The 18,330-nt window shown below is 37.1% G+C and overlaps 1 protein-coding gene across 1 annotated transcript; it reads right to left on the bottom strand.

The window, feature by feature from the left end:
* Positions 1 to 1,398: 1,398 nt before the first annotated feature.
* On the bottom strand, positions 1,399 to 10,724 carry MRPS10 (mitochondrial ribosomal protein S10). The gene is made up of 7 exons (XM_070948601.1): positions 10,643 to 10,724; positions 8,895 to 8,953; positions 8,715 to 8,787; positions 6,631 to 6,770; positions 3,515 to 3,623; positions 3,101 to 3,190; positions 1,399 to 2,111 (listed from the first exon to the last, which is right to left on the bottom strand). Exons 1-7 carry the CDS (start codon positions 10,685 to 10,687, stop codon positions 2,025 to 2,027), a joined length of 603 nt encoding a protein of 200 aa, XP_070804702.1. The 5' UTR covers positions 10,688 to 10,724; the 3' UTR covers positions 1,399 to 2,024.
* Between the last annotated feature and the right edge of the window lie 7,606 nt (positions 10,725 to 18,330).

Here is an 18,330-nt window from a genome sequence, read left to right as displayed (position 1 = left end):
CTTTCTCCTCACACTTGTTGGCATATTTCTGGTAGTGCATTGTCTCCTTTGGCAAGTATAGTGATTGGTTTTCTGTCATTTGTATTCTTTTGTATTTGTTTGCTGCCCATGGCTTAAAGCTTATAAAATGGGAATTATTTTGCTGATAAATAGATCCTTTAAACTGAGTATCTTTTTTCTGATATTTTACCATACATTGATTATTGAGCTGCTTTTATATCCTACTGCAATTAAAATCACTATTGGAGATTTACTATATAGAAAAAATAGCCATCTAATAAAAAAGTACAACTGATATATCATAAAACACATTAACATACATCAATAACCAATTTTGAATTATACAAAATCTGCACAAAAAGCCGAGTTTATCCAAATGTGATCAGGGAACTGTCATTTTCCTAAATGTGATCAGGGAACTACAGTATTATAGTCAAGAACGTTCCCAAATGTCAGCAGTGCTTCTAGTTTCATTCCCCCTTTTAATTCCTGGATGTGAAGGAGTATGAATTGATTTTCTTGGGATGATTTTGTACATTGCACATAGATAGTTTTGTGGAGCAAGATTAGCTGACTGGAAGCCAGTACAAGGTACAAGACACACTTCAACAACTAATATCAGTTAACACATGGCTTCTTGCATTCTGGATCAATGGTAGCTTCTGCGTGGTGTTTAAAGGCATCTCCACATAGAGTGCATCACTATTATCCTAACTGGGTGATAAAGCCATGAATTACTACATCATGTTGCATTTGGTGTTAAGTCATGACTTGTGCATCAGCCAAAACTTGACAAAGGCTGTCCTGGCCACAGATTCCACTTGCTGCTCTGAACAAGAGCTGGGAGTCCAGAAAGATTCTCCAAGGTATATTAAGAGGCAGCACTAACACTGACAGAGAACTTTGATGGATAAGTGGCACCTCCATCTTGCTTGGTTTCAATGTCAATCTGTTCCATCCCCACTAGACTTTAACATTTCCAAGTACTGGAATAAGATATTAACAGCATTTCTAATCCAGAGCTCAAAGGATAATACAAGAGTAAAATAAAAATGGGTTCAAATATGCTATCTGACAATTCTGACACTATATGCTAGACTACGATTATTTCTTTATTTATTAGTTGAATTTAGGTTTCAGAGAAATCTATCAGCTTTCTATCATGGCTATTCTAAATGTGCTTTATGTTCTGCTTCCAAAATTTACTTCCTACCGGTACTTCTTGTATGTGTAAAGGATGCATGTACATTTTTTAAAATAAAATTTCAATCTTGCCTTTTGATTAATATCACTTAAAATAACTTTAAAATATTAAGATACAATAATGATACAAAAACATTATTCTGAGTAAATTATCTAGAAATTAAGCAGCAAATTAAATATTTGTATAAAACCCCAGATTGTTTGGCTTTTAATGGCTGAATATAGAGGTTTAATGAATACAATCATGGGTACAGAAAGTATATATGGCTGTTCCTTTCAGCAGAACTTAAATGATTCAACATGTCAAATACATATAAATACTTCCATCCTCAGTTTCCTAACAGTGTAAGTGAATTACAATTAATTCCCTATTGAAAATGCTCTAAATGTTTTCAAAAATATTACATAAAAATATTTCAGTGTTTATAGTTAATGATAAGAATATTACAAGTTTGATGGTTCTCTCCTCAAGGCATCTATATAGGAAACAACTGGAGCAAATTATCATTTCAAATGTTGATAAACAATTTGGTATAACATTTGTTTTAATAATATACAGGGACACGATCATTTTCAACATCTTCAGCCAAATTATGGTGCAGATGAAATGTCCCCTTTTTTTTTTCTTTAATTGCTTCTGAACCAATAAGCTTCCATTGTAACGTTCAAATACTTGTTTTGGTCAAGTAATAAAGATTCCCTGTAAGTACCCTGATACAGGGCTCTTTCAAAATCGGTTGATTTTATAAAACAATTATGGTATTTCATGTTGATTTCTTAATTAACCCATAGGGAAATTAAAACAAAAAGAGTCCAGGTTTTTATGAAGTAATTGTGGTTTCTTCTACTTCAGGCAGGACATCCCAAACAGGTTTCTGAATATGATCAGGAAGTTTCTCTAATTTGGTCTAAAAACAATGAGAAATATATAGTTACATGCTCATGTTGGAATAGTTCATAGGTTCTCTAGGTTAAATTCTGTAGGTATTTTTTAAAAGCCCAACACAATGTGTGAAGAAAGTAGCAAAAGACGTCTGTTTTAGTAGCTGATTAATATTAAAACTTAAGAATTCAACATATTTTATATTACATAAACAAGGAGACTGTTTTGTTTCCAAATCCAAAGCAAATCGTCCTGTTTTAGAAATTGATAGATACTCCTCAACTTACGACAATTTGGACTGGAATTTCTGTCATAAGTTATTATGATCGTAAGTCAAGTCAGATCCCATTTTACAATGTTTGCAATGATTGTTAAGGGAATCCAGCTTCCCCAATGGACATTTTCCCTCGGAATTGGGAAAAAAAGGGTTGCGCTCATGTGACCGCAGGATGCTGCAACAGATTGTAAATGCAAGTTAGTTATTAGGCGCTTGAATTTGTGATCATGTGACGGCAGGGGTGGTATGACACTTGTAAGCCCAAGTATAGATCACTAGTCACTTTTTACAAAGTCACTGTAATTTTGAACCATCAATGGTCATAAGTAGAAGACTACTTGTATGCGCTGCCCCCCTCCCTGCAGCTCCTAGCCTAGTATAGTTTATCAATCTCCCAATCTTCCCACCATATTCCTGCCCCCCCCCCCCCGCTTGCTTCTGTTGTTGTCTCAGTGTGGCATTCTCCTATAGAAACACACAACTGCTCTTCCATCCCCTGCCTTTCCTCAGCTGCTGACAATCTTGTATTCCTCCCCCCCACCTCACCATTTTTGCCCGAATCAAAACAGCTGTTTTATTGTGTGCATTGTGCTTCCAATGTGTGCATGAAGGAAAATACTCAGAACAGGTATTTTTTTGGTTTGAGTCCAGGCCACTCTAAAATAACTGCTCCATGCATAGAATTTGTGTATGAAACATTTTGCATACCCCTATAAACAGAACAAAATTAGCAATACCTTTTTGACTTCCATGGCAACCCCTTCTGGTAGATTTCGCTGAATGTATTCCAAGTAAACATTGGCTGTGCTACCAGTTAAATTCTTTAACTGAAATAGAAAGCACTCATATACTTTTTGGGTAACAATAATCTGGGGGGGGGATCTGCATGTACAGATAGCATTAGGTAGCAATTGTAAATAGTGTCTGACTTAATAAGAGATTTCTTCTAGCTTGAATCAACCTGTATTTTCTTTACGTTTACTTAAATACAGAAAATCAAAATATAAAGCCTAGATATGGCTATAACTGCCTATCATAAGTTAACAAATATCTAACTTGTTGAGAGAAGGTATATACTTTTCCAAAACACTGTTTTCTGTGTGTTCTATGTACCTATTATTTTTTAGTTGAACATGCAACTGTTTACTTACCTCTATATACTGATAGTGTGTTCTCATTTCATATTGAACTCTGTGCTTCTTATAAATGTGTACTGATTTCAGAAGTGTTAATCTTTCTATCTTTCTAGGAGGCTTTTCTCTAAAAAAATAATAACATTTTAATCATGTAGACATAATCTATTTCTGAAATTACAGCCAACAATATAAATAACCGCAATTATTTAGAAAGTTGGAAAAAGAAAAAACAAACAAAGATGAGCCTTCATCTGGAGTACAGATCTTGGAAGTAGGCAACATACAATGCATATAAATGAAAAGATAAAACTTCAAACACAGGTAGTCTTTAATTTATGGCCGCATCCGAGCCCAGAATTTTGGTCTTAAGTCATTGCAGTTGTAAGTCAAGTCACCCCATGACTAGATTTGATGGTACAATCATTATGATGGTCGTTAAGCAGGCCACCATAACTGTTAGGTGAATCACATGGTCATTAAGCAAGCCATCTGATCTTAAGTCTGAATCCAGCTTATCCAATAGGCGGAAAACAAGAAAAAAGTCACAAAATGTGACCATGTGATTGTGGGACAGTGCAACTGATCATAAATGTGAACATAATTGCTGGGGTCATGTAGCAGTTATAACATTAAGAACAGGGTATAAATTGAAGATTACCTGTTATGTCAAGATACCTGCGCTGGCAAACATCAATTTTATTATTTATAAAATTCTATTTAACTCAATTGTGATAGAATGGAAGTTGACTTTGCTTAAAGTTAAGAGCCTTGGTAGTACAGTGGTCTAAAGTGGTCCAAAGCACCCTGTTATTAACACCAGCTGCCTGCAATTACTGCAGGTTCGAATCTCGCCAGGCTCAAGGTTGACTCAGCCTTCCATCCTTTCTAAGGTAGGTAAATTGAGGACCCAGTTGTGGGGGCAATAAGCTGACTTTGTAAAAATATACAAAAGAATGAAGGCTATTGCTTAGCGCATTGTAAGCCGCCCTGAGTCTCCGGAGAAGGGCGGCATATAAATCAAATTAAAAAAAAAAGTTTACTTTGAAACAATTACTCAAACCGCTTATATAACATCAAGACTTTTATTTTAGCTCATAAGCATGCAAACAAAAGTTCACATAACTTAATTAGTCTTACGACTCTTTCTAAGGCTCTTTCCTAAGACTTAAGAGGAGTTCAAATTGGCTCTACAACAGCATTGGTTGCTCTGGTCAATGACCTCTCTAGGGACTAAATGGGAGGACTGTCCCACTTTTAGGCCTCTCAACAGGGTTTAATATAATCAATCATTATATCTTTCTTATTGATGGAAGGAACTGGGAGTTGAGTGCACTGTTCTGTGGTGATTCTACTCCTGTTTAAGCAAGTGGTTTCTATCATGGGTTAGGATTCAGATTCCTGGGAACAGTAATGTAGAATACCTCAGGACATGGGGCTTTCCCCATATATTTTAAAACATCTACATGAAATTGCCAGTGGTTTGAGTTGAAATGTCATCAATATATGACATTAATTATGCCCACAGTGTAGGGTTCTATCCTGATGAGCTCAAAGTTGACTCAGCCTTCCATTCTTCCAAGGTCGATAAAATGAGGACCCAGATTGTTGGGGGCAATATACTGACATTGTAAACCACTCAGAGAGTGCTAGCAAACACTATGAAGCAGTATATAGGTAGTCCTCAACTTACGATCACAATTGAGCCCCAAATTTATGCTACTGAGTTTTGCCCCATTTTATGATTTTTCTTGCCACATTTGTTAAGTGATTCACTGCAGTTGTTAAATTAGTAACACGGTTGTGAAGTGAATCTGGTTTCCCCTTTGACTTGGTTTGTCATAAGGTTGCAAAAGGTGATCACATGACCCCGGGACACTGCAACCGTCATATATGTGAATGTACATCCGAATGTAAATCACATGACCACGGAGATGCTGCAATGATCTTAAGTGTGAAAAATACTCATAGCTCACTTTTTTCAGCGATGTAACTTTGAATGGTCACTAAGTGAACAGTTGTAAGGCAAGGACTATATGTATAAATCTAAGTGCTATTACTAATTATACATTTTTACTCTAGGCTAAGCTGGAGGTAATATAAAAGCCCTAAATTGGTACCTGAAAGATCTGAATAGGAAGAAAATAAGCTGAGACTAAATCCTACCAAGTCAAATTTGCTAGTTGTCCATAAACATCTAGATAACGTAATAACACTGGCTCAGCAGTTGCACCTGATGGAACCACATTCATCCCAAAGGAGTTGGTTTGTGACTTGGGGGTTCCCCTGGACTTTCAGCTCCTGCCTATATAGTAGGTGATAAATGTAGTCAAAGCAGATTTCACTGAGCTCCAACTCTACTTAGACCAAGATGTCCTAGTAAGAATAACCTATGCCCTGATCATTATTTGGTTGGATTACTGTAACAGAGTTTGTGTGGCTACCCTTGGGGATGACAACAGATATTATAACTAGTACAAAAGGCAGCTATTAAAACAAACACATCAAACTTGAAAACCCCCTATTCTGAAGCCACATTCCTTGCAAATTTCATGAAACATGGGTAGACAACTGACCTTGTCAGTGGCTCTCTCATTTTATCAAATAACTTTCCCCCAGAGATACAGGTAGCCCTGAATTTAAAGGGAATTCACAAGCAGACCAATCTTTTTCCAATCCATGTTTACTTTGGTTAGTTTACTTTTATAGGCATCCATGGTGCTTATTGATTCTTTAAAAAAACATTTTAATTTTGGTTATTGCTGTGACCTTCTATCTGCCTACAGTCTACAAAGAATGAAGCGGGATATAAATATGAAATAAAAAGTAATTCATAGGAGCAGTTTGCCCCAAGCTGATTCTGGAATCAATTACACTGACAGGTTGCAGGCTGTCCTTCACTGGACATGCTAGAAAATCATATGTTAGTATTCTTTAATTTGGGAATCTCCAACTGAACATGGAATAATGGCTTAAATGGTCCATTACAATTGTGCTCTTCCAGTTTGATTTTTGTTCTTTGGACAACTAGTGGAATTAGTGAAAGATTTGGAAATACATAATGCAGTGAGTTGGTCTATTTGAGAATAAAACTCTAGAAAGACTGAGTAAGTATAAAGATCAACAGTACTTACATTTTTTCAATGGAGAGACCAAGTTCTTTTGCAGCTAGAACCATGAAATATTCATAACTGTCCAACACAGCTCTATCATGCCCCTTAACTAAAATAGCCAGTCTTTTATATAATATATCTGGCTCATCAGAAACAGATACCTAGTTTGGAAGCAAAGAGAAATAATTTAGCATCAGCATTCTAAAGGTGTCACTCTGAATACAGTTATTATGGTTTAAGTATAAATTATCCAATACATGTTAAAATTATTGTATTTTTCAGAGTATAAAATTATTATTATTATTATTATTATTATTATTATTATTATTATTATTATTATTATTATTATTATTATTAATTTAATTTGTATACCGCCCTTCTCCCAGAGGGGACTCAGGGTGGTGAACAGCCAAAATTAAAAAACATACAAATACAAAAGTTAAGATAATTAAAAAAGAATTAAATCATTAGCTTTCCTCCTAAAAGGGGGTGATAGGGCATCTTATACACCGAATGTACCCCGCCCATCCACTGCCCCCCATCCTTTGGCCTGTGCCTCGCAGCAGTTACCTCCTTGCAAGCAAAGAGCAAGAAAAAAACAGCTCCTTTCAGCTTCAGCATAGACTAATTAGCACAAGTTGATTAGATCGGCCTCCCGACTCTCAGCTGATTTGTTCTCAGCTGTTTTGTGCAGAGCTCTGCTGCTTGCTGCAAAGAGGTAAATTGCTGGAGCAGATTTTTTTTCCTTGTGCTAATCAAGCTATGCTGAAAACGAAACTGAAAGTAAAGCAGGCTGTTTGCTGCAACGAGGCAATATTAGGCAGAGGGAGATTTCTTTTTCTTATTTTTCCTCACCAAAAAAGATAAGTGCAAACAATGGGAAATTTAAGGCAAAAGAGGAGAATTCAAAATTTTAAACATAAAAGAAAAAAAGGAGAAAGAAAAAGGCAAAAATAAAAATGGGAAGGGAGAAAAAGAAAGGAAAGAGAAAAATGTTATACATATTTACAATTGAAATATGAATGGTAGTAAGAAATAAATGAGAAATCATGATTGTAAAAATGAAATGAATAATAATTGGAATATCTGTCTTTGTATTTTTGAAATCTAGACAATGATAAGTTTTTATTTTTTATTTTTTTTATAAATATGAATAAGTATAAACTGTAACAATTGAAATACCTTTAATGGTATATGGTGGTGAAAGTAAAAAGGATTAAAGGAAAGTAAAAATTAATTAAATTATTAGGATCCAATTCTAGCTTGGATAGCTAGAAAATTTTTAAATTTAATTAGGGAAATTGTAATGATTGAAATATTTTTAATTATATATTGTGATGAAAGTAGAAATGATTAAATTGTGATTTGGAGGATTATATGGGCAAAACTATGTGGGTTATTGGGAGAGTTTAAGATGTGAAAATGAGTAACATAAGAGGAGAAAATTATTTGGTTTATTATTATTGGTAAATATAATTGATTTGTAAGAAATTGGATTGCATGGAAATGATTGGAATATTCATGTTCATATTAATATACAAAAAGATAATTAGATAACTAATTGCTTTATATTAAAATGTTGAATTTGTATTAAACAATTGTAATATTACATAATTAACCAATTGAGAATGGATATAAAAATAGATGACAATGGGAAGGGGTATAATATAGAATAGAGGGGAAAAATTGAATTTGATTAAGATTAGAGATGAGGATGAAGGGTAATATTGGTTTTTTTAAAAAAATAGATGAGGAATAAATATGGCAAAAGGGAAATATAGAAATTGTAAATTTAATTGAAATGACTAAACACTGTTTAAATTTGTGAACCAGCCAAATACTCTGTTCAAAGAAAATACATTGTATATTTGTATGTGTGTGTCTAAATTTTTTTAAAAAAAAACTTAAAAAAAAACAACCACCAAAAAAGGTAGATGTGTCTTATACTCCGGTGCGTTTTATACTCCGAAAAATACAGTAAGTAATTGTCATTCTCCCACTTTTTTCTGGTTATACAAATATAACTCAGATCATAGTTTAGTTTTTTTCTTCCAAATCTTTTCTTAGTTGCTGAAAAAGTATACACTGAAAATCATCACACATACCAACTGATTCATTGCAGGCTGTTGAGTATTATTGTTGGCCCTTGAAGACTGAATCCACATCAAGTGATTATTTCTGAAAAGTAAAAGGGGAATCAGTTTGAGTTAGTTTGGAATTGTCATTGGTCATAAAAACTGAAACCACAGCTTTAATATAGCATTAACTCAATGTGGCAAACTTACTTAAGAAAGGTATGTTGCTTTAATGGAACTTTGCCTGCTACAAGAAATTTTTCTGGCCCCTAAAAAAAATAGAAAGTACATAGTTAATATTATATTAAGTGTACTTTATCATTGGTAGTTTTCCAGAATTTGATCTCAAATTGATTTTTAAAAAGGCAAAAATGGAAAAGGGAAACAAGATTAGATTATTGATATTAAAGGCAATAAATATCTACAAACCGTCTCTTCACTTGATTATAGAATCTTTAATATATTTTGTTCATGGTCAACACTGCTTCAATAAGAGTTTAGCTGAGATGGGTGGTGTAGAAATGTGATGAATAGATGAATAACTAAACAAGTCTGAAGTCTTGCATTTTGAGATCCAATGGGTCTCTCACCATCCATTCAGACCAAAAGATTTCCTTTTTCAGGAATACATGATTTGGCATCCATGTGTGCTTAGTTCCTTCTACAGTAACATAATTTTTCACTAGGAGGTGAAACATTATTACTTCACACACAGTAACAATAGTTTTAGAGTTTATAGTTCTATTCATATAGAAGTCAGTCTTTAAGTAGTCATTTATAGAAGTGATCTCTTGATATGTGGTGTGTTATTACATAGCTTTGAAAAGCATAAGCATACATTTTTAATAAACAGATCATTTTTTAAAAAAAAAGTCAGCCTAAAGTCAATAAACAGATCTTTTTAAAAAAGCTAAATGTCATCCAGGACTGATAAAAGCCACATTGAACTTGTTAGTAGATAAGAGAGCATTAATTATGCATGTGTGCATATTTTATAAAAACATATAGCTAAGCTCAGTTTAATTTTGTTAAGTTGGATTGCAAAATTGTCTAAAAGGAATCTATGAACCATTGAAAGAATAGTCCCTAGATTCCTTTAAACTATTTTGCAATCCAATCCAATCAAGTCAAATTCAAATAAATATAAACCATGTTTAAAATCAATCTGAAGGTTGGCAAGTTCAAAATTCTGCAACAAAAGGTTGAAACATTTCAATTGAAGATTCAAATCCATGAGCCCCTTTCATTATTATTGTCAGATTTATAGTTCAAGGTGATGCATATTGCACCTCTTCCCCACTTTTCCCCACAACCACCACCCTGAGTGTAAAAGAGGGTGAAAGAGGGAGACAAGCCCAAGTCACTCAATCAACTTCCTTGTCTGAGAGTAAATTAAATCTTGGATGTATCTCTGATGCTAATCTAGCAGTGTAACTACTGCACCCTTTTGACTTAATACAGCAACATACAAGGTTTCCCCTTTGCTAATGTGCCTTTAGAACCAATCTAAGTTCGATTAGGCTAAATTTGCCCCATAAACAGCACAGAGGTATTATTTAAAGCAGGGGTGGGCAAATATGGCCCCTTTATGACCTGTGGACTTCAACTCCCAGAATTCCTGGGCCAGCTTGGCTGTCTCAGGAATTCTGGGAATTGAAGTCCACAGGTTATAAAAGGGCCACATTTGCCCACCCCTGATTTAAAGCTATTTAAGTGCCAGAACATTACAACTGATTGTTTGAAATGTAAACACTCTAGTTGGCGTTCTCTGCTTTTTGTGAAGAAGCAGGGGCAACTACCCTGCCACTCTTTCCCAGCCAGATGCCGGTTCAGATGCACCGAACTACAACTACCCTTCCCAGCCAGTCGATTAAAATTAATACAAACCGCGTAGCCGGCAAAGGCTGGTATATAAATTTGCTCCCATCCCCGGAAACTCCCTCAAACGCCAAAATTACCTGCCATAGCCGGCTTAAAAGGGTCAACGCCGCCCGCGCCGCCATCTTGCCCGCCCTTCCACAACTTCCTCTTGCCAAGATACCACGGAGTTTCCCTACTCAGACAGCTAGAGCGGCGTTTTGCGCTAGAACTAGAGCGTCGGTTTCCGGACCGCAGGAAGCCAATTTACAAAAGTGAAAGTAGGGGGCAGTAAGTCCTCCTGGTGGGCCAGAAAGGTTTTTTTTTTCCCTAAGCCGTTTAGAAGCTCATCCCTTTCAAGAAAAAAGACGGTGTAAAAAAGATGATCGTTGACGCAAAGAGCGCCAGTTACTTTCCAAAGCCCGTGGGGGGGGGGGGGGGACTATTCTTAATTTTTTTTTTTTTTTCCAAATGCTTCCAGGAGAAATAAACCTGGGCTGCAGGGAGTGTCTCAACACAAACCTGCCTGGAATGGGGCGAGGCTTGAGAGACGCACCATTCGGTGATCAGGTTGAGCGACTGCCGCCTATAGACAGCGGGGCAGCGCTACTCAAGGTTGGATGACCGTCCTGGAGTCTATTCCAATGAGTCTGTCCGAGAAGGGGATGCTAAGAGGAAAGGGGACGGGGGGGATCCCCATTTTGCCACACGCAGAGACCAAATGCATAGCCTACTCGCCATGGGCGTGCATAAGTGCACCAGCGTGCCTACCGTCCCTGTCCTAATATTCCCTTTTTACTTACTCTTTTCATGTATTCAAATTATGTTTATCGTTTTACCTGTTATCTTATATATGCTTGACAAAATAATAAATGGGAGGGCAGCTCATGAGGCTAATACGTCCCAACGCCCGGACTCCGGGGCAAGGACGAGGCTGCCTGCCGTTTCCGATCGCGCTTGATAATGGTGAAGCAGCCGAAAGTCTCGTGTGAACGTCTCCACAGTGAAATCACCTTGTAGATCGGTCGCTCATCCCAACATCTTAATAAAAGGGTTGAAATTATCCCGTAATCGACCGTGATTGGCGAAATGTTTCTTATCAGGATTGTTGAACGCTGCCTTACAGTGCCGCCCTTGCATTTCCGCCCAGTATTGAACTCAAAGCTTAACATTCAGGTTGCAGCGTTAAAGAGAAAAAAACTGGCTAAACTGACGCTTCTACAGCCTGCTTGCCACGGTCTTCCTCTCGCCGCTCGTGTTCAGCTGGTAACGCTTGGATTCAACTGTACTTCGTTCAATTGCGGGACGCGACCAAGTGCTTTGTGCAAGCGATCGGTTTTAATCATGTGAACGCGCAACCAGATCACAAAACATGATCAACTATCTTTCTGTGTACGAGACGGGCGCCCACGTGGAGTTGGAGGACGCCGGAAGAAGGTGGAGCAGAAAGCCGCCAGCTGCGTTTATAGAACCTTTCCAGTAACTTCAGAAAAACACATCAAACGTTCAATGTTTTTCACGCTTAAACAACTTTAAGACGTGTGAATTATTGCTCTAGAATTCCCCAGCCAGCATTCTGGGCGTTGAAATTCCACACCTCTTAAGGCTGCAAGGTTTGAGAAACTCAGCTATACCAAGTCACTTAGCATAGGTTCCTTAAGTCATATAATCATGAGGACCTTCTTTACGTTTTAATTCATTTAAAATACCTTTGATCCTTTATTTTACTTTTTCAATTAACCAGCTCCCTCATTAAGCGCTATGTATAATATTACATATGTATATATCCCTATCCCAATACACACAGCTTTTTGAGGTGCACAGAATGGATTATACTAGGCCAAAACTGTTACATAATCCTATATAGATCTGTCCACAAATTGAAAGCAGTTGGTAAGGTGGTTTATGAGGGGCGTTTGTGAAAGAATGTTTGGGTTCCTTGGCCTTGGAAGTTTGAGGGTAGACGGAACTGGGATGCAGAGAGAAAAGAGGGCAGGAACTGAGGATATACATTGAGGGTGCAATTGGCAGTTGAAGTTACAAGCAACAATCTGTGGGTGGGCTGCATTAAAAAAAAAAAGATGGGATTATTGATTGACAACTATCCTACCATCCAGTCCTTTGTATTTGTCCCTGAAGCCCGTTCACTGGATGGTTGGTAGCCCTGGGTTCCTCCTGCTGCTGCTGTTGCTTCTGAACACAAGATTGGCTTGTAATAAACCTGATCCACACATACACATGATCTGTTAATGAATGAGACAGCTGACTTTATCTGAAGTGGTGTAGGGTTTCCTGCCTAAGCAGGGGGTTGGACTAGAAGATCTCCAAGGTCCCTCCCAACTCTTATTCTATATTCTGTTTTATGACTTGAATATACTGAGACCTAGTGGACCAAAGGGGAGAGGGTATGTGTTCACTTAGGCTTCATGGCTTCAATGATGGGGGTGGTTGTTGTCATCTGGGAAACCTCAGTGGCTTTTAGGGGCTCTGTTTCAAAAACAATTGGATGTGAGATCCTTATGGCTGAAACTGGGTTCAAAGGAACTATTGAGCTGCTGCACTGTCCTCCCTCCTATGCAGCCTCATCCCTGTCCAAACCACTGCACTCCCAGGGATGGGTTCCACTTACCTTTTGCTACCGGTTTGCAATGGGAGCGTGCGTGCGTGCTCACTTTGCTTGTGGCACTTCTGCGGCTTCGCAGAGCATTTGTGATGACATCTGGGCGGAGCCTCCCACTGCTGTTACTACTGGTTCACAAGATCCGGACCGAACCGGTAGCAACCCACCACTGCTGCATTCTAACCCTATGTTGTTGTTGTTAGTTGCGAAGTCATGTCCGACCCATCGCAACCCCACAGACAACGTTCCTCCAGGCCTTCCTGTCCTCTACCATCCTCTGAAGTCCATTTAAGCTCACTCCTTCTGCTTCGGTGACTCCTTCTATCCACCTCATTCTATGTCGTCCCATTCTTCTTTTGCTGTCAATCTTTCCCAGCATTAGGCTCTTCTCCAGTGAGTCCAACCCTCCTACATTGCCAGTGAAATCCCAAGGCTGTTAGTGCTTGGATACTTCAACTTCCTCCCAAGGGACCTGAAATCAGGAATAGCTCAGGAGTTCATGGCCACCCCTAACCTGACCCAATCATTGAAGGCACAATACAATTAAGGTTACACATTTTGTAACCTTACCTATTTTGTTTTGAACAGTTGAAATGTGGAGGTGAAAGACATTACTATAGGAAAGGCTGATTTTTGTCTTGCTGGTGCTACTTTCCCTTCCCCGGTAAAGTAGGGCCTTTAGACTTGATCATCCCAGGTGCCTAAATTTGGGGGAAGCTTAGGATTTTCCCTGAAGATCTGCTGGGTCATTTGGGTGTGGTTTTAAGTCTGGAATAGACAAATTATAGGGGCCTTGAATCAAATTCTTCTTATAGGGCCTCTCGCTGTACACTATAGCTTTGGTTCTCCAAGAAGCCATGGGAAATAAAGCCCAAGTGTGAATTCTGTTGGAGAAATGCAAAGAGCAAGATGTAACAAATAAGTTCTGGAATCCTTTTTGCTAACTTTACCAACAATGGCCATACTTCACTATGTATGTGTGTTGGAATTTGAATCACATGACTGGAGGGAAGAGCGCTTAGATTGGTGTACAGTATTTAATAATTTTCTGAGTTTCTGCCCTATTGTCTCTTCCCTAAGGATGCAATAGGGATTTTTTTCTTTTTCTAGCCAACTTCAAACTCTCTTTTGGGGGGGGGTAGTCTGCCCCTATTTGTATCAGAATTTGATCCTGTTCAGGTTCAGAAAAGTGCTGTGTTGACTCCCTTAATTTCACTATTCTGCAGTTTCAAAATATGAAACCAAACAATAAAATGCTGATTCATTTATTTAAAAGATTTTTTCCCATCACATGAACATTTTTTTAAACAAAGTATATCTTATCAAAAGTATAAAATACTGTTTCTCCCTGCAAACTCTTACAGAATCCCTTTGATTTTACAATTGCCTGTCAAAAAAAAAAAGCTGTATAATCTATACACAGTACTTGCTTTTAATTATGTACCAGGTACAATGCATGCCTCATTCTACCTCATCAGACAAAAAGGAAATTGCCCCCTCCCATGTAATATATTATGAAATTAAGCATTTAGTGCAAACCTGACCCAATTACATCCTGAAATTAAATCACATGCAACTCAGGTGTAATTAAGCCGTAACAGGCAAACATTTTAATATAAAACAAAATAAAAATGATGTTAAATGTTTTTAAACCAAATATTTTTACACTACACTATACCTCAGAAATGTACAACTTTTTTGTAACAATCAATCAGCAGTTAAATACTTCTGAAAATAAGATTTCTCCATTAAAATATATTTTCCTTTTTTCTTAGGTTATGTGCACTTTTTAACTAATTCGTTACTGAAATAGCTGTGATAAACACAAAACTTCAGTAAATAGAACCTCCCCACACACAGATTTTCTGGCAAAATATTGAAGCATATTTCAACAACAACATTTTTATAGAAGTACCAATATTCTTTCTTTCAAGGATTCTTTTGCGATTCCGTTAGGTTAAAATGTGCATTTTATGACATCTCTGCATATCCAGAGTATGCTGGATAGAGGACAGAGTAATTGCTTTACATAATTTAAAATGAAACCATGCATTATCAGGTTCATCATGAATTAGTCCAATGATCAATTGCAATGCCGTCAATTTTACCAATACCTTCCAGTATATTGTAAGAATACAATCCAATGGCACTAGTGCTGTGGTTATAAATCTAAAGACATAATCAGGAACAATTTTATATTACGGACTTATTCTAAGGAAACTTAGAAATTTTTAATATCCTGAAAGAGCCTCCAAGTATGCTGGATGAAAATTTTGAGACTCAGCCTCACCTCATCTGATGGACATAGTTTGAGGAATACTAAAACCTAATGTTATTTAGATGAATAATGGCCTGATGCTTAATGAAGGTAATGACCAGCTTCTTAATGAAGGTAAAAAAAAATCTGCCTTATAGTTTTATATGAAAATAATACAGATCAGCTTGGAATTATCTATTGTGAGTTTTGCACTATTATCAAAGTGCAAAAAAATGGGCAGAACCATTTTGGGGGATTGGTTTACCTCACTCATGTTGGGTCAATGGCAGATCCCATGAATTTCAGCTGGTGGGATCCAGAAGAGCCTTTTCTGCTATGGCCTCTGCTCTTTGGAACATCTTGCCATAGGACATAAGATCCAACCCTTCTTTTTAAGCCTTCAGGGAAAGCCTTAACACCTGACTATGCCAGCTGGCATGAGGTCCTGAAGATGGTTGATGCATCAAGAGGAAAGGCAAACCCACCTCTCCTCTCCAAATTCATGTTTTTCAATTTGTTTTAATGTTTGTAATTTTAATCTCCTTTTATATTTATAATTGTCAGATATTTGTATATTTTATCTTACTTCCACTCATGAGTCACCTTGAATTGCAAGATGGGTGGCAAGTAAATTTGATAATAATAATATTTTAAAAATAGTAGACAAAGCAGATAATAATAAAATCTGGCAATGGTTAAGAGTAGGAAAGTTGAAGAAAGAGACCTAGAAGCTAATTCTAGCTGCACAAGACCAAACCTCAAGAACAGATACATACAACAAATGCATTCAAAGCCAAAGTTGGGAAGTCCTGCTTCTGCAAAGAAACTGAAGAAACAGTGGCTCACATGGTTAGCTGCTGCAAGACAATTGCACAGGCTAACTACAAATAACCTCATGACAAAGTAGCAACAATGGTGCATTGGACGATCTGCAAAAAATACCATTTGCTTGTTTGCCTGCAAGCAAGAACTGATGGGACCATAAAAGAGAGAAAGTTATAGAAAATGATGACGCTTTGGGACTTCAGAATTCAAACAAACAGACAGACAAACAAACAAACAGAAAGAAATCTGAATTTCAATATTAGCAAAGTGAAAACTGTTAAAACATTAATTGTGGTTTTGTATTTTGGTCATCTAATTAAAATGAGAATTTTAGAACATAAACACAATATAGGTCTCCCAAACTTGGGTACGGATATTGTGCTTATTTTTAGTTTCAAACCTGCCAAACCCCAGACATAACAACATAACAGAGATCCCCAACCTCTGGGCCGTACCCCACTAGTGGACCATGAGCTGTTTGCAACTGAGCCACGGAAATGGGTGAGCATGCACACACATCCCCACTTGCGTGAGCAGCGGGCAAGCACATGCATGCATGCTCAATTTAAGTGAGCACATGTGTATGCTGCGAGCCTAAACAAAGCTGTATGCACAGCACGCGTGCTGTCTGTGCGCATGGGGAACCATCCCTCTCCACTCGCCAGTCTGCAAAGCCAGAAAGGTTGGGGAATTCTGATCTATAAGACAGACGAAAAAAGTCTGGATAGTGGATGTGGCAATACCCGGAGGCAACATAATAGAAGAGAAAAACTGGAGAAGATGATAAAATACACAGACCTGCAAATAGAAACAGAACGACTGTGACAAAGGAAAGCAAAAGTAGTTCCAATAGCAATAGGCTCTTTGGGTCAATCCCAAAACAACTGGAGCACCACTTGAATACCATTGACAAAATTACCATTGGTCAATTGCAAAAGTAGCTTTAACTCAGGATAGCTTGCATCCTGCAACAATATCTTTATCACCCTCAACCATCCACATCTGCCAATCCCAGGTTCTTGGGAAGGCCTTGATAGGTTAAAAAAAAAAGCCAAATCCAATATAAATATCTACCTGATTGTGCAATGAAGCATATTAATCAACTCTCTTCAATTTCTTTGTTAAAGAATGAATACACATCAGAAGAAGAAACCCAACAGATAGCTTGCACTTTACAGCCTACTGACTAGTTAAAGGAAACTTTTGGTGTTACTGATAATTTCAACTTGGCTACTTTTCATGTGGTGCATGTAATCTATAATTGGACACAGAACTGATTTGAACACAGTAATTGCCTCATCTAGAACAATTATCATTGGTGGCCATGGCTAACAAAGCTTTGAAGAGTAGGAACTTTAGGATTTGGCCATATAAAATTGACTTTCACAAAAAATATCTTTAAGACTTATCAAATTATCAAATACTATAAATCTGGCTCTCATGAAAATATCCATAACTATGCAAACAGAATAATTTCACATAACTTTGAGCTCTTTGTTCACTGATAAATTATGCTACAGAATTATATTAAAAACTGAACCCACTCCTGATGTTGAAAGAGTTGCTTAGCTAGGATATTCCAAATCTGACCAAACTGATCCATGTAATCATTCTCAAACACAACACGAGAGGAAGAGAGGGGGAAGATTTTGGTCATTATTGGTTTAGCGCAAGATTATCATGAAATACTACTCTGTGTATATTAGAAACTAATGTAACAAAATCAGGAAAGGGAAGAAACAACCACAATTACTGTACTGGATGAGATTAAATTTGTACTTAAATTTGCAGCCTAATGTATTGCTAAAATAGCAACATAAAAACAAAAATGAAAGAAATCTGAATTTCAAAATAGTTATCGAAGTGAAAACTGTTAAAACATTAATTATGGCTCTGTATTTTGGTTGTACAATTAAAATGAGAAGCTTAACACAAACACAATGTAGGTCTCTCAAACTTGTGTAATGTTATTGGGCTTATTTTTAGTTTCAAACCTGTGAGTCTATAAAAGACAATTTTGGCAGGCATAAAAAGTGCAATGTTCAATACGTTTACACTAACCTCACCAACAAATTATACACTTGGCA

The sequence above is a fragment of the Pituophis catenifer genome, unplaced genomic scaffold (genome assembly GCF_029215685.1).
Source record: "Pituophis catenifer annectens isolate HBS135680 unplaced genomic scaffold, rPitCat1.0.hap2 SCAF_1, whole genome shotgun sequence".
Taxonomy (NCBI): domain Eukaryota; kingdom Metazoa; phylum Chordata; class Lepidosauria; order Squamata; family Colubridae; genus Pituophis; species Pituophis catenifer.
Note: the sequence above shows the minus strand (reverse complement) of the source record. Positions and strands in the feature narration are given on the sequence as shown.

Bases quoted from the DNA above. Each gene is read 5' to 3' on its own strand.
- MRPS10 (XM_070948601.1), bottom strand. From the start codon at position 10,687: ATGGCGGCGCGGGCGGCGTTGACCCTTTTAAGCCGGCTATGGCAG. The intron at 8,954-10,642 runs GTAATTTTGGCG...TATTTTTTTTAG, and splicing joins TTTTAAGCCGGCTATGGCAG to GGGCCAGAAAAATTTCTTGT. The intron at 3,624-6,630 runs GTAAGTACTGTT...TTATTTTTTTAG, and splicing joins GGTCTCTCCATTGAAAAAAT to AGAAAAGCCTCCTAGAAAGA.